Source organism: Myxine glutinosa, unplaced genomic scaffold (assembly GCF_964187855.1).
Source record: "Myxine glutinosa unplaced genomic scaffold, kmMyxGlut1.1 SCAFFOLD_2021, whole genome shotgun sequence".
Classification (NCBI taxonomy): domain Eukaryota; kingdom Metazoa; phylum Chordata; class Myxini; order Myxiniformes; family Myxinidae; genus Myxine; species Myxine glutinosa.
This window is the reverse complement of record NW_027618116.1, coordinates 5,001-21,861: the sequence shown is the minus strand read 5'-3', so window position 1 is coordinate 21,861 and position 16,861 is coordinate 5,001. Positions and strand designations below refer to the sequence as shown.

Here is a 16,861-nt window from a genome sequence, read left to right as displayed (position 1 = left end):
AATAATGAGAATGTTATGGAGAGCATGTGTAGACAGGGCTTTAAAACAAGTGTTCAATTACATCCCCACATTAACGGCTCTCCAGATGTAGCAAGGGAGAATGGGAGTGAAAGTCAAAAATAATAGGCTGTCAACCGACAGGGTGTTTATTCAACGGCATGGCCGGGGCTTGTATTTGGCCGACGTGGGATGACAGAATGCGTTGAATGAAGGCAAGAATGACATGTGATGCTGACGTGAGTCCAATCGGAAGAATGGATGGTTATGGTTTCACCGGTCCGTTTATCTGTCTGTCTGTCCGGACACAGAGCTCTTGGGGAGAGCCAGAATGGGTTGGGTTGACCAAGATGAATGTGGACAATATATTAATTGTTTATATTAATCTATTAATCTCTGTATATTAATCTGTAAAAATATATTAATCTCTGTGTGTGTGTGTCCGTATTTGTCTGGCTTTCTGGCTGTCTATGGAGTCATGTCTCTGAACACTGATTTTGAGGGAGTTGCTGGTGCGGACCAAAGCGGTGTCCGCGGTATCTACTGGGGGTCGAATGTCACTCCCTCAGTGTCTGCGAACTTGTCGTTCGGCAGTGTCGAAAGACAGGTTCGATTGTCGGTCTGTCTGCTTGATTTTCGGGTCTCACTCTGAGTATATGGCATATACTCTGAGTATATGGTCGTTTTCTGTTTTGTGCTTTAATGGTGGTTGATTTGACTTCCCTGAAAGGGGGACTGAAAATGCTTTGTTTTTTTCGTGGATTGCCCATTGGGCATGTTTAGGATTTAATAGAGTGGTGGAGTTCTGTGAAATATGATGACGTTGTCTTATGGACACTTAGTGAGTGACTAGACACGTGCCTGGAAGGGGAAATTGTATTCATAACTCATGTGGGTTGTGTCTGAAGAAAAGGGTTAAAGTAAGTGTGAAGAAGGTCATGGAAAGTGCGAAGATGTTAAAGGAAAGTCGAATTAGATGGATCATTTGTCAATGACAAGTGACTTTGCAAGGTTTGCTAAGAAAGGGAGGGGAAAAGATTATAAAAGTTGATGGAAAAGACGGGAAATAAAGAAAAGTGGTTAGTTATGGACTGTTGTTTTGTGATAAGAAGGTGATTGGGGGCTGGTGAAGATTGGATCACGGCTCTGCAGACCAGGTGAACAGAACTCCACCAGGAGTGGGTAAATGGGAATCACACCAATTAAATTATTGCTCAAAGGGAGGTGATAGAGCAAAATAAAAAAGATTGTCATGTGGACCGCAAGGCTAACCCCGCTCTTGCAGGGAAATGGTTTTGGGAGGCTAGTTATTTTTCAGATAATTTTTCCAGTGGGTTTATACTGATGTGAAATTCGCGTATCTAGGAAGGAAAGGAAAAAATTGTCCAGGTATTGATAGGATAACAGTGAAATTTTGAAGTGAAGTGAAGGATAACAGTGAAGAGTTAGTGTGTTCGTTGCGATTTTTGGGAATGGCAGGGTACTGTCGTACATGGATGATGGACCGACTGCGGAAAACGCCAGTAAGGCGTCGATACAATGTTGAATACCGAACGGTCCATGTGTTGGACAACAATGAAGGGTTCATAATTAATTTGGCACCTCAAGACAGACGTTCCGACATCCGCACCTACAGAGTTCGATGTAATACAATTACAAGCCGCAGCCTCAAACGTAGAACATCAAAAATTGGATTAAATTGGGAGCTCAGTGCCCCGCAGAAGGACAAATGTGGACGATTAATGACAAACCCGTGGCACCGCGAGCTTTATTGCCATGGTTGGCACTCATGGCGCATCCAAATGGCCATGTGTGCCATAGGGGGGTGAGGTGATGAGGCAGGTCACTTCCACCTGGGCAGCACCAGGCCTTTCGACTGTGGTTACCATGGTCTGTCGCTCGTGCGCTATATGTCAACGGTATCGGCGCCAGTGGATATGGCAGCCCTTGAATTACCTATCATGGATGACATGTTTTTAAAGTTTTGCATAGGTCTATCCCATGTGGCACGCAGCATACATGAACGCGTTCGGGAGGCCCTACCGGAGCCAACAAGCAAGCCTACCCACACCGTCGAGGCAGGAGATTACGTGCTGGTGAAGCATTTCACCCGTAAGACTGCGCTCGAACCAAGGTGGACGGGGCCATACCAAGTTCTTCTGATCACACCAACAGCGGTGTTTTGTGAGGGCAAGTCGTCCTGGGTACATGCCACACATTGTAAGTTGGCCATACCCACAAACACAGACACCTCAAACGCACCACCACAGATCGAGGATGCTGCACCACCGCCTGTTAGGGGTGGCAATCACACTTAGTTTAATTTACAGCTTTGCCAGCACTGGGGACACGAGGGCATGGGCGAACACGGAGACATATGTATATGGCGACCAAACTGTTAAGGTCTACCGGCAGAGAGTTATCTGGGGTCAGAGGATAAATATACCCTGCTGCCATGTAAAGGAAGATGTATGGACACGGATAATGTGGAGGGTGTTGTACACAGACTCACATGGAAGGAAGACAGGTTTTGCTGCCCTCAGTCGTTTGAAGCAAGCGCCACGACAAGGCGGCGCACCAATAGTAAACATGGCCAGGCCGGGTTACAAATGGGGAAAGGACTCGAACAATTTAACCACGCATGTATTATTGAACAGCGGCACTACTCTATTACTACAATGTGAATTCATGACCTCCCCCTACGATGATAGGCCACCATGCATTTCACACATATTAATTCCGCACCCACGGATCGAAAGCAAGAAAAAGCCAAAGGAAAATACGTATTGGACAGTGACCCGTGCAATGGCGGAGGTACAGAACCGATCACGGTGTTGGGTGTGTATGCATTTTCCCCACACCAGTACGACAGGGATAGAAATGGTAGTGCTACCCCTGTCCCTACGAGATATGTGCTCAGGACCCTTGCGTACCCCATGTCTGACCACAACCTTGGAACTGATAGGCCCAAAATCGCAAGCAGTGTGTTCCCGGGAGTTTCGATATACCCCACCCATTAAGCAGGCTTTGTTAGACAAACCACCTGATCCAGTCTGGGTGACAGAGCAAAAGGGACGGGTGTGTCTTATAGGAAAGGGACACGTTCAGATGGGAACCTCGGAATGTACCCATACCCTGCCATCCGACACCAGATGGAGAGAAAGGGAGGCCCCCTTGTAATAACCATAGATGACCAAGCCCAGCATAACGTAACCAAGCTAACCATATCTTGGGGGACACCAAGCGCCACCCGCGTTGAGATCAGTAAATGCATGGCCTCGGCCCTTATCCCACCCCATGGAGTAATGTTTATTTGCGGAAATAAAGCATATCCATACCTACCCGAACAGTGGGGAGGGACTTGTTATCTGGGATCCATTTTTCCCAAGGTAAATTTGGTAAATCATGTATTATTTGATGTAGGGAAGATGATTAAAAGGAAGGTATTTTCGGAAATTAGTGAAAGTAAATATGGCATTTGAATTTCCAGACACGACACAGGAAATGCGGCTATGAATAAGCCAACCATCTGAGAGATAAGGTAACTAAATGCCAATTAGTGGGACGGGGGGGCTAGGAATTGATCATGGTGTGTGTAAGAAAGTATTTTTCAGGATGGACGATGAAGAAATCGCCGTTGGAAAACCATGATCTTGACCACAGAGGCCGTCGATCTGAATGGGTCCTTCAACAAGGCAGATGTGACCAGCGCTTCAGAATTTTGTATTGATTTTTGTGATGACTGTGAAAATCCCTTGTGGGAACTGGCTACTGGCTGATGCCTGCATCGATGTTTGTGATGATTGTAATACTTGTGTTGAAAATCCCTTGCGTGTACTGGCTAACGCCTCTTATGTATTATGAATGATTGGCAAATAGATAGTCTCGCATTAGTAATGGAACGAATTGGAAACGAAACCTGAATCGCAGAACTACAATTGGAAAACGAATTAATGCATATGCAAACGATGGTGATGCAGAATCAAGTGGTTTTGGATATGTTGTTGGCAGAAAAGGAAGGAGTATATGGGGTGATCGATGAACCTATTTGATGCTTGGGATTCTGATAATGATTATGATTTTAGTTGGGATGATTATATCTGTGATTTAGAAAGTGTACGTTCTTTTAAAAAAAAATTATTTACACCACCCAGCAAATCACATTCACAGGGCTTGATGGCATTTAACGTCGATTGTTTGCCCTGATTCGCGAGGACCTCACTTGCATAAAGAGGGCCCCTTAATCTGGCTGGCAACCGGGTCGCACCAATGCCGCAGCGAGGGTGGATTCGGAATCTGGCGGGCGGCAGCAATCTCTTAAACCAGGCGCCGTCGTCGCGAATCATGGCTAACAATTTATGCGTTGAATGTTAGACGGCCAGTTAGGGCCGATATCTTTCTTGAGCATGCGTGACGCTATGTCGTGCCTAGCATGTGACTAATTGGGATGCTAATCACTTTGTATACGGTGTCTTTCCAAGGAGTTGTCTTGTAAAGACAAAGGGAGGAACTGTCAGCCATTAGGGTTTAAACCCCATGACTCAATTGAGTATAACATCTGAAATTATATATCGTGCTTCTGGAAACTGATTTGAACTCAGCTGCAGGCAGAGGCGAGTGGACAAAAAGTGGTTTCGAGGCTCAACGTGCAGGGTGGATCCTTAGCCTAGTAAATTAGTCCTTGAATGAATGTGCCAAACAGTAGATAAAATGCTCTCGACCCACGTACAGGAAAAGATGTCATCCAAACGCCTCCTTCACAAAGGGAATAATTAATTATATATCTTCGTAGTGTTTAGTATGTCTCCTAAACCAAGGACGTATCCAATCTTCATCTACCATTTAGCCTAGTGTATAAGAATATTTACTTCGGCCTGCGCTCGGGTCTGATATGTTTAGATAGATAGCCAAAAAAAAGCGTAGCCTATCATTATGCTTACATCTTGTTGTCTAAATTTGACCTTCTATAGGACGGGACAATGGGAGGTGTTGTCCTTATTGCCCAGTAGTGCTATGTCTTTAGCGCAGATTCTTGTCTAATATTTTGCTATAAATGAAATGCCTTTCCACTTATTTTTCAGCGAGTGTCTTGAGGAATTGTCCGCTGCGTGTAGGCGGTACATTCTCGAGCCTCGCTCCACACGTGTGTATATAATCGATTTTATTAAACATTGTTGTTCTTCTTCCTCCGATTCTTCTTCTTCTTCCTTCCCTTGAGGTCTTCGATCTCGACATTATATATATATATATATATATATATATACATTTTTATATATATATACATATATATATATATACATATATATATATATACATATATATATATATACATATATATATATATATATATATATATATATATATATATATATATATATATATATATATATATATATATATATATATATATATATATATATATATTGTTGTGGTTTTGGAATAAAGGTTAATTCCCCCTCGTAGGCAGACACCACAACATGAAGCCTCGCGATAGTTCAATTATTTCTTAGTGAATGTAAGCGAAGTCCTTTCCTGTGTTTAGTTTTGTGTTGAGTAGGCCAGGGAGCTTAGGTGCTCTTTTGGCGCTGAAATGCCACGTGGCAGGCCTGAACAAGTCTACCGGGGCCGAAGGGAGGCGCTGCAGGAGGGAGTGGCCGGTAAGAAAGAGCCGCCAATCAGGGCTCGAGGGGGGGTGGCTAACCACGACGACCAGAGGCGGGGTTTGGAACATTCAAGTGAGACTCTGGGGCGGGGCCATAAAACCCTGCTCCGAACCCCCCCACCTAGGATGAGACGAGACAAGAGGTGAGAAGAGATCAGAGGTCAGTGAGAGTCGAGTGCACCTGTCAGAGCCAAGAGTATTGTGAGTTCAAGTGCTGAGTTACAGTTCCCTGTGAGAGTGAGTTGAGTTGAGTTGAGCTTGAGCACGCACGAGAACCACGCCGCAGAATGAGTGCGTTGAAATGCGGTGATCGAGATTGCACACAAACTTTCCCCATGCCCTGCGCTGTATTAATCGCGCGCTCGAGAGGACGACCCGTGCCGGGCCACAGACGCGCGATCTCCTCCTGCCTGCCTTCGCCTGCATACGTGCCGTGAACATCAGAGCCACGCCGGGCGAGCGCTTGGTGCGCGAACTTCTTCTCTTCTTCATGAAATCATGGAACATTTACATTTTGTAGTCCATTGTATAATTTAAATAAACATAAATGCAAATTTCGCATGTGGAAAAAGTAAGTACACCCCGACATTTATCACTACTTCAAACACCTACAATTAGAATCAGGTGCACCAGCTCAGGTGCAAATTATTAGAACAATAGAACATCATTAGAGAGGATCTTGGAGGAACCTGTCTTATTGAAACCTCAGACATTTAGTTTGGTTTGCTCTTTGTTGTTGAAGTGTGCGGCCTCACCATGCCAAGATCAAACGAGCTCTCTGAGGCCTTCAGAAAGAAGGTTATAGATGCCTACGAGTCTGGGAGGGGATTTAAAAAGATCTCCAAACAATTTGAAATCAATCATTCGACTGTCCGGAAGATCATCTACAAGTGGAGAAGATTCCAAACAACTGCCAACTTGTTCAGGCCAGGACACCCGAGCAAGTTCAGCCCGAGAGCAGACTGCAAGATGCTGAAAGAAGTCTCGAAGAACCCCAGAATGTCATCACGGGACCTCCAGGTAGCTCTTGCCACTGTTGATGTCAAAGTGCACGAGTCTACCATCAGAATGTGGCTGCACAAATTTGATCTACATGGGAGGTGTGCCAGGAGGAAACCTTTGCTGTCCAGAAAGAACATCAGGGCAAGACTAAAGTTTGCCAATGAACACCTAGGCAAAGACCAGCACTTCTGGAAGAATGTGCTCTGGACAGATGAGTCAAAGGTAGAGCTATTTGGCCACAGTACCAGAAGACATGTTTGGCGAAAACCAAAGACAGCATTTGACCACAAGAACCTGATACCAACTGTAAAGCATGGTGGTGGAAATATTATGGTTTGGGGCAGCTTTGCTGCATCAGGGCCTGGGCAGCTCACCATCATAGAATCCACTATGAATTATTCATTGTACCAGAGGGTGCTTGAGGATAATGTGAGGCCATCTGTCGGAAAGTTGAAGGTCAACCGAAGGTGGACCTTGCAACATGACAATGACCCTAAACATACCAGTAAATCCACCAAGGAATGGCTGAAAAGAAAGAAATGGAGGGTTCTGGAATGGCCAAGTCAAAGCCCGGATCTAAATCCCATCGAGATGTTGTGGGGGGATTTGAAACGAGCTGTGCATGCAAGAAACCCCTCAATCATCGCACAGCTGAAAGAATTCTGCATGGAGGAGTGGGCAAAAATTTCTCCCAGTCGATGTCAGAGACTGGTAGACAGTTATAGGAAATGCCTACTTGAGGTTGTTTCTGCCAAAGGGGGCAATACCACCTATTAGAGCCAAGGGTGTACTTACTTTTTCCACATGCGTAATTTGCATTTATGTTTATTTAAATTATACAATGGACTACAAAATGTAAATGTTTCATGATATTTGTTATATTATATCACCTTTATCTATCAATATTGTTGAAATGAAGATCAAATAGCTGTATGTTGAAATATGTTGAAAAAGTCAAAACTTTACATGGGGTGTAATTATTTTTTCACATGACTGTATATATACTCTTATGGTATTCATGGAAATCTCCACTCATGGCTCGCAGACTTCCCCTCCAGTCAGTCAACATGTGGCTCCAAATGGAATCCTCTCATATCCTCTTCCTATCCAGGCTGGAGTTCCTAAAGGCAATGCTCTGGGCCCCGTGATTTTTCTAATCTTCTTGAATGATCCCACTGACTCTCTGGAAAATCCTCTATCGTTTTGCTGATGACTCCATCCTCTGCCGCTCCATCTCTCATCCCTCAGATCGGCAGGCAGCAGCCTCTTCACCCTCTGCAGATTTAGATAAAATTATAAGCTAGTCAAACAAGTGGAACATGACTTTCAATCTTGACAAATCTCACACTCTCACCTTGTCTCTGCAAAAAGTCTGGAAACCCTTCCATCTACTTTCTCAACAATCCTCTCCAAGAAGTTCTGTCATTCAAGCTTTTAGGTCTCACTATCTGCCATGATAGTTCCTGGGAAAACCACATTTCCAAGCTGGCATCCAAAGCCAGTCGCCAACTGGGCATCCTCCATTAAGCAAAGTCCTTCCTCGTCACGACTGAGCTGTTCACCACACACAAAGCTTTCATCCACAGCTTGATGGAACACTGCTCTCCCTCCTCTCTGGGATGGTGGTCCTGCCTCATACCTAGCTCGGCTTTACGCTGTTGAAACCAACGCTTTTAGGAACATTGGTATCTTCCATGATGAAGCCGATTCTGAGGGCCTTTCACTCTCTCTTTCTGTCTTTTACCGACTCCTCTCCAGCCTTGCACACCCACTGCTCTATCCCCAAATATTCCTGCAGGACGCACAAGGTCTACCAGTAACCCTCTTCTTTCTAGTGAAACTGCCAAAATCAAGACTCTCTGTTCACCTTCACTCTTTCATTCCTCTTTTTCCCCACCTCTGGAACAAACTCCCACACTCTCTTCAATCCCACTCCTCCCTCCAGGTCTTCAAAACAGCTGTTATCCACCACATCGTATCTTGCCTCATCCAAAACCTTGATCTTTTCTACCCGTTTATTCACCCCAAACCCACCTCCTTCAAATTCCCTGTTTTCTTTCCCGAATTCCCCTGTAGTGTCCATCTTGTTTATCCCATGTACACCGCACCAGCCCTCACCCTTCCACAGATCTCCCGATGTCCCTGTTCCTTACTGTTGTTGTGCTTCCCTCTCTCTCCCTCTCTTGTCTCCCGCTCCCTTTATTATATGGTCTATGTGTTAGCTCTTATACAAGCCTCGACTAAGTATACAAAAATATGAAATAAAATAATTATAAAAAACAGTTAGCCTTCTCCCCATCATAAGTAATCGATAATTGCAGTAGACTATTGGACTCGTCTTTTATTTAACTCTTTGATCTCCATCCATTAGTTTGGCTTACACCCCATTAATCCACCTTGGATATGGCTGCTTCTACTGTGTCAGCAACGTACTGTACATTGTATCACTTTGCAGACAACACTGTGCAGGGTATCTCTGCACAAACCTCTGCTACAGCAGCATCCCTCTCTACCATTCTGGTGAAAATAAGCAACTAGTCATATACCTGGAACATGTCCTTTTATGCAAGATCTATATTCTTACTTTGTCCCTCCACAAGACATGGTCACTCCATAAATCCTCCAATATATTTTTGTGGTCAGCTTCTGGGAAAGGTATAGTCTCTGGAACTTTTCAGCCTCACTATCAACTATAGCCTATCTTGGGCAGATCATATCTCCAAGCTGGGCTCCAAAAATCAGCCACTGCCACAGAATTCCCTACAGGGCCAAGACCTTCGTCTGCTGCCCTCACCTTATAACAGTGTACGAAGACGTCATCCAGACTGAGATCTCAACCAGAGTGTCATGGAAATTGGCTCTCCACTGTGAACTGGAGCTGCTGTTTCCCATCTTGCCTTATGAGGGATAAAGGCGAAGGCCCTCCGTGCGATTGTAATTTAGCAGCAGGAAGTTGGGTCTTAGGTTCTGCTTCTGGCTCACCATAGATAAGGCACTAAGGCAGTGTTGGTGCTTGACTTGCTCCTCCTCTGTCCTTTCACCTCTCCCTCTCCCTCTCTTTATCGTATTCACTCACCTGTTCACCTTGCCCTTCCAAGTCACATGCTTTCTGCCAAAAACTCTTTCCTTGTTACCCACCCCGAAACTCAATGCTCACCTCCATTCTTTCAGATCACTCTATCCTCGAGCATTTCCCAACAGGATTTCAATTCTACTGCTCACTGCCACCTCAGTCTCAGATTTCCATGATCGAGCTTTACTTCACCCACTCAGGAACTATTCTCATCCTTTTTCTTGAAAATTCTCTCCTCGTCCTTTGCTACACACATATGTCATCATGCTGTCTTTTAGCTTCATTTTGTCTGCTGATCCATTCCCCCCCTTAGCATTCTGCTCCTCAATGAACCTAGACACCTGAATGAAATAAAGCAAAGTGATTCTAAAATATGGAGTGAAGAGTGATCAAAAATACAGTACATTAACAAATAGAAGAACATACCCAATTCAAAGATAGCTTTCTATGCCTGCTGACCACAAAGCTATATCCACACAAAACCCCAATCCCATGTCACATCATTCAAAACAAAATCCAATTGAGAACAATATTCTCACCGGAATCTGGACTGGAAGACCGCTCGGAAGGTGACTTTGAACGTGAACGCTTCTTCTTCTTTGATCGGTGGTGGTGTTCTTCCTCCTCAGATTCTGAAGGCTGAAAATGCAATTCTCAGAAATATCTACTCAATAGATGGCAAGATTTTCAACAAAATGCATTCATCATGAGTTGGATTCGTAAATTGGCCCACACCCAATTCCGAAGAGGTCCTTAAAATAAAGGCAAAACCAATATCCAAACCATTCTCAACAAAATGAAAATTATTTTCGCTCAAAAATTTTTTCTCAACAACAAAAAAACAAAACAACAATTTGCTGATGGACAGCAAAAATCATCACGTAATGTTTCAACTACAAAGCAAAAAGGCATTTAATTTTAACTGCATTTGGTTTAAAAAAAAAATTGTAAAGTATCATGTAGAAGAAGAAGACCACTCCTTTTGCATATTCACATGCATAGGGCTGCCAAAGCAGTTTCCGAGACTATTGGGCACAATCCTGGAGTCAACCCACCTGGTGTTAATGCAAAGGCATAACAGGGGCTTGAACTCAGGACCCTGAGACCTCAAGCCAGCCACCTTAGCCATTAAGCTAACACCAGGCTTAGTATCATGTAGATTGTTATACACCGCACCTTTCCTATGCTATCTCCAGGCATTGCAAAACGTCATTGCCGGGCACCGAAGGGGGCTCGGCAATGACGCACGCTGAAAGGGAGTACTCAGTTTTCACTCTGGTTGTTTGTTTGTTTCTTTGTTTGGGCGATATCTCAGCCATCCTTTGAGCTAGGAGGCTGAAATTTCGGCACAATAGTGACCAAGTACTTTGTCAAAAACGGTATTTTTTTTTTTGATTAATCAATTAATTGATGAGTTATTTAATTATTAGCGATTAATTAAGTACTTATACATTTCCTTTCTCTTCTGGCCATTATCTCAGGCACCTTTTGAGTTAGGAAGCTGATATTTGGACATGACAATGACCAAGTGATTTGTCTGTAAAGGGTATTTTGGATTTATTGATTAATCAATTAATCGATTAATTATTCATTGATTAATAAATTAATTATTTAATTTTTTTGTTAATGACTTATTTAATTAAATTTCTGAAAGTTATATCTTCGGATGAAGCATTAGTGGTTTAGTTATGCCATTAGCCAATTGATTACGAAAATATTTTATGACAATCTTTTATCGATTTTATTGAATATTGGCAATGCCGCGCGGAGGATATTTAATTATTTGGCATGGGGCGGTGTACTTTGAATGTATCTGTACTTGTTTATATTCTCTTTAAACTTCAGGTGTGGAGAGGTGAACTCCCTCGGTGGTAATGCCACCCAGTTATAACTATTACTGCAAATGATGTTACGACTTACCGAAGGAGAGCGGGAACGTTTCCTGTGTTTCTTAGACTTCTTCGAGTGCTTGCGGTTGTGCTTCAAGTGGTAATGCTGACACTCTGTCTGCATAGGTGTATAAAAAAAAAACATCATGTGGAATTAATAACAAGATCCTGAACAATGGTATGAAATAAAGTGCCCAAAGGATCGATCTGAATAAATATCATTGGAAGAGCAGTACAACAAGCAAGATCAAAATGGCTTTCACATGCAATCAAAAATGGACAAGACCTCATTCATCAAAAATGGATACGACCTACATTTTAAAATGCTCTCTTTGAAGTTTATTATACAAGAACCATGAAGCTTCCATGAAGAGTCATTAGCCTTCTCAACATTTTCAGAAGGAAGTTTAGCTTATAATCCCTCCCGCATTTCTTAATTACAACCAAAAATAGGTCCTTCACATTGTACACAAAAATAGGGAAAAGGTGGGGGTATTCAAGGTGCCCAGGTGAGGAATTTGAGGAAGGAAGGGAACAATGTTGTTGAGGCACTATTAATTATTTAGGTATGCCAAATATATATATTTATACATATGAATATATATATATATATATGATGGTCACTCTGGCTGATATATATATATATTGTTGCGGTTTTAGAACCCTCACTTGTAAATAATTACTTGTAAATCTCCCATTATTAAAAGGTTAAAGGTTGCACCCATAGTTAGTCCACAAGCAACATGTAGGCCACCATAGGAACTCAGTTATTTCATTATTAGGTGTTTTAGATAAGGCCGTGTTTCCAATAGTTGAATCTGCGTTGCATCAATTAGTCCGTGGGCTGAGTAGGGTTTACATGCACCCACCCCACAACTTAACTTCCCGGGTATGTCCATGTACCCCCCACCCTAGGGGTTAGGAAAAACCATGTTAACAGAAAAAAAACTCATTCCCTCAGTTTGACCTCATTAGTGACCTCATTTACATATAACACATATCATTGTAAAGAGTGTCCCAGGACAAACATTTTGAGGGGTCATATGCAACCATAGGATGACTAGGTAAAAAGTTATGGCCATTTGAATTTCGCCTACCCCTAATTTTCGGAAATCACTGACACAGGGGGGGTAACATAAAAATATGCGTGGGAGGTACCTTGGGAATGAGTTTTTTTTCTGTTAACATGGTTTTTCCTAACCCCTAGGGTGGGGGGTACATGGACATACCCGGGAAGTTAAGTTGTGGGGGGGGGTGCATGTAACCCTACTCAGCCCACGGACTAAATCAAATAAGGAGTAGGCCCTTCCGTCCATTTTGCGATCTCTCTCTCCCAGCGCCGCCATTACGCGCCTGTGCCAGCAGCAGCCGCCTCAGCGCTCGCTCAAGCCACCATTAACCATGCGGTCAGGCCCGAGGAAAAAGGGGGCGGAACGCCAAGAACAAGGTGTGGCCTGTCAACCAGCCGTCAAAGGCGTGGCCGGTAAGCCCTCACCAGCCAACCAGGGCTGAGGGAATATCACCAACGGGCGTGGCTTAATGAAGCGCGGAGTGATCTTGGCTCGCATGATATAAGCGCGAACGCAAAGCCCTTTCACAGGACTTACGCGGTGTTGGAGGCGCGCACATTTGCAAAGGACTTATTCAGCGGTGCTCATTGCAAAAGGACTTGGTTGGACTTGTTGGAGGCGCGCGCATTACAACGAAACTTGGGGACTCATGCGAGAGCGGCGCTATTAAAAACTGATACGGAGCGCAGATTTGGAAGAGGACTCACTCGCTGGCGCTGATAAGAGGACTTTGAGAGGGAGAGCGTTTGGCGCGAACGTACAGTTATTACGTACGAAGCATCCCAGTCCCCCCGCTATATGTAAGGTCCGCTCGCGTTGAACGATACGCGGAGCTGCCTGCCGGGTTTCGCGCGCTGGACTGGAGTGGACCGGAGCCTGGACCCCATCCTACCTGGAACTTCCACCTTACTAGCTACAATCCCCGTGTGAGTGTGTATGTTTGTCTGGGGTCCTAAGTTAAGACTGTTGTTAAGATTGCCCTGTGTGCTGCTCCTTCCTCTTCCTCTCTTGTATATCCCTTTCTTTTCCTCTTTTCTTTTCTTGTACATAATTAATAAATTACTTGTTCTTCCTGGTTTTTCTTTTATCCGATCGCATTCGTCCCTTCTCTCATTGAGTACCTGTGGCACGATTAGGAACCGCTCAGAATCGGGTTTAGTCTCGTTGTTAACGGCTCGGATCGCGGATTGCCATCCGCTCGGCATATTCCATCACATCCGTGGTTCGAGCGGGGGTTATTTCCCTGCTTTACGGTGGGGTTAGTAAGTAGGTATTTGGGACGACTTTGACCAATGACCCTAGCTAATACCGACCGGAAGGAGCGTTATAACTTCTAAGGACTCGGGACGGCCAGCTAAAAAGACAAGGGGATTAACCCTCCCTTGATAAGGGGAGCGCCGACCCCCGAGATCCGCAACAATATATACTTCCGTTGAACTTGGGGCCGACTCAGAAGAAGACCTTTGTTGGTCGAAAGCTTGTCGACAATTAAAGATCGACGTCCTGAAGCTACGTCCGCGTCTTATTTAATCTAACGATTATTTATTCAATGCAAATGAGACGCCCTGCTCGTACTGTGGAGTTTCTACTATTTCTTACAGTTACTTACATACATACATACATACATACATACATACATACATACATACATACATACATACATACATACATACATACATACATACATACATACATACATACATACATACATACATACATACATACATACATACATAAATATATATATATATATATATATATATATATATATATATATATATATATATATATATATATATATATATATATATATATATATATATATATGATGGTCACTTTGGCTGAGCTCCAGAGATCCTGTGTGGAGATGGGAGAAACTTCCAGAAGGACAACCATCACTGCAACACTCCACTGATCTGGGCTTTATGGCAGAGTGGCCAGACGGAGGCCTCTCCTCAGTGAAAGACACATGAAAGCCCACTTGGAGTTTGCAAAAAGCACCTAACTGTGAGACTGAGAAACTTCTCACACTGTGAGAAACAAGATTCTGTGCTCTGATGAAATCAAGATTGAACTGTTTGGCTTCCGTCTGGCCACCATCGGGTTCTTGGTCACCTCTCTTACCAAGGCCCTTCTCCCCCGATTGCTCAGTTTGGCCGGGCGGCCAGCTCAAGGAAGAGTCCTGGTTGTTCCAAACTTCTTCCATTTAAGAATTATGGAGGCCACTGTGCTCTTGGGAACCTTCAATGCAGCAGAATTTTTTTTGTAGGCTTCCCCAGATCTGTGCCTTGACACAATCCTGTCTCTGAGCTCTGCAGGCAGTTCCTTCGACCTCATGGCTTGGTTTTTGCTCTCATATGCATTGTCAGCTGTGAGACCTTATATAGACAGGTGTATGCCTTTTCAAATCATGTCCAATCAATTGAATTTACCACAGGTGGACTCCAATCAAGGTGTAGAAACATCTCAAAGATGATCAAGAGAAATGGGTTGCACCTGAGCTAAATTTCAAGTGTCATAGCAAAGGGTATGAATAGTTATGTCAATGTGATATTTCAGTTTTTTATTTTTAATAAATTTGCAAAACTTTCTAAAATCCTGTTTTCTCTTTGTCATTATTAGTCTAGTAGGAAGACTAGGTCCCCCTGCACCCCCCGGAGATATACTTCTAATCAGTGTTTCTAGATTGGAAAAAATGTGTAGAAAATGACTAGCTATGGCCCCAAGCTGAAAAAATGTCCCACATACCATTTTTATGCAAATTACTGCTGCCATTATCAAAAAAACGATTTTTGACATATCTCAGCCAATATTGCAGATAATTGAAAAATGAAGGTGTCTAGACCCATGTTTTGAAGGGCATAGATCATGATAGAACTATTCATAACATGATTACATGTGTCTATGGTATACTAGTATGCATATTAATGCTGTAATTACAAAATAATCAGTTTTACAAATGATAAGGATACGTTAATACTGCAGATAACTTAACATGGTACATAAGGGGTCTAAACCCAGGTATTTTCAAGGTTAAATGTCAACAAGATGCTCCTGAGTCTTGCATAGGGGCGGGACATTGGCAGTAACATTGGTACCACTCAACTTTTCTTCCCACCATTGACTTTGTATTGCGAGAGATTTTCACTTGCTTATTTAAAGGTTTCTCACCCAGCCCACGTAAAATCTACCAACTCCTGCTGTTAACTCCCAAACATATTTTTTTATGTTATCCAATCACAGTGCAGAAATGACAGACTAGAGATCCAAATTAGTGCTGCTATAGCTGCCATTTTACATTTCCATCCATGTAACATGCGCGCTCGCGCGCTCGTATCAATTGGTAATGTCGCGCGCTCGTATCAATTGGTAACGTTGATGTTATTGAATACCTCAGTTGAAAGTTCAGTCTTCCATTCCATCTGTGTGTTGTTCTTGGTATTCATCCTCCAATCTAGCCAGGTAAGATGCTAACTATAATGTTACTCACACTCTTGACTTCAGTTTCTGCATGAAATCATAAACAGGCAGAATAACAGCTGAGCCAGCTAGCACCATGTTAGCTAACGTTAAAGCTAGCCTCATCTATGTACAGTATGTTCCTAATGTCGGTGTAACTTAAACTTTTGTTAATGCCAAACATGAGACATATCTGTTGACTTCTGTATATGAATTGAACCAGAAAGAGGCACGACAGCTGAGCTAGCTACAGTAACTTAGCACAATGTTTCATTGGCCTAGATAGCTAACGTTAGTGTGGAAGAATTTAGATGTTTTAGCTATTAGCACTTTTGATGCCACTAAACATGGTTTAGTCAGCTAAAAAGTACCCTAGTGTAGAACATGACTCAGAACCTCTGTTACCTCACTGAAAACTCAGAGCCTCCTTTCACAGGCACTTTTAACATCATTCGTGATTTCTTATTTGTCATTTAACAGTGATGGTAGACATCGACAGCAAGCATGCCCAAAAGAAAACGGAGTGTAGAACCTGCAGCCCAAAGCTCTCCTCCTACATGCATCCTTCATGTACCATCCATGTCTGATCATGGGGATTTCACGCCCCTCCGTAAAATTAAAGGATCTGCTTCAGAAAAACTGCAACTGCTTCAAAAGATCCGGGATAGACGTCTCAACCAACCGCATGACTCCCCATGTCGTATGCAAT

The 16,861-nt window shown here is 43.3% G+C and overlaps 1 protein-coding gene across 1 annotated transcript in view; it reads right to left on the bottom strand.

Annotated features, from left to right (window-relative positions):
* The window catches only part of LOC137433645 (uncharacterized), a gene marked incomplete at its 5' end in the record, with an annotated part of 69,284 nt that extends 57,543 nt beyond the window's left edge, over positions 1-11,741 (bottom strand). Inside the window, 2 exons of the mRNA XM_078769302.1 lie at positions 10,274-10,373; positions 11,655-11,741. Coding sequence (XP_078625428.1) covers positions 10,274-10,373; positions 11,655-11,741 — 187 coding nt within the window. The remainder of the gene's footprint in view (positions 1-10,273; positions 10,374-11,654) is intronic.
* Between the last annotated feature and the right edge of the window lie 5,120 nt (positions 11,742-16,861).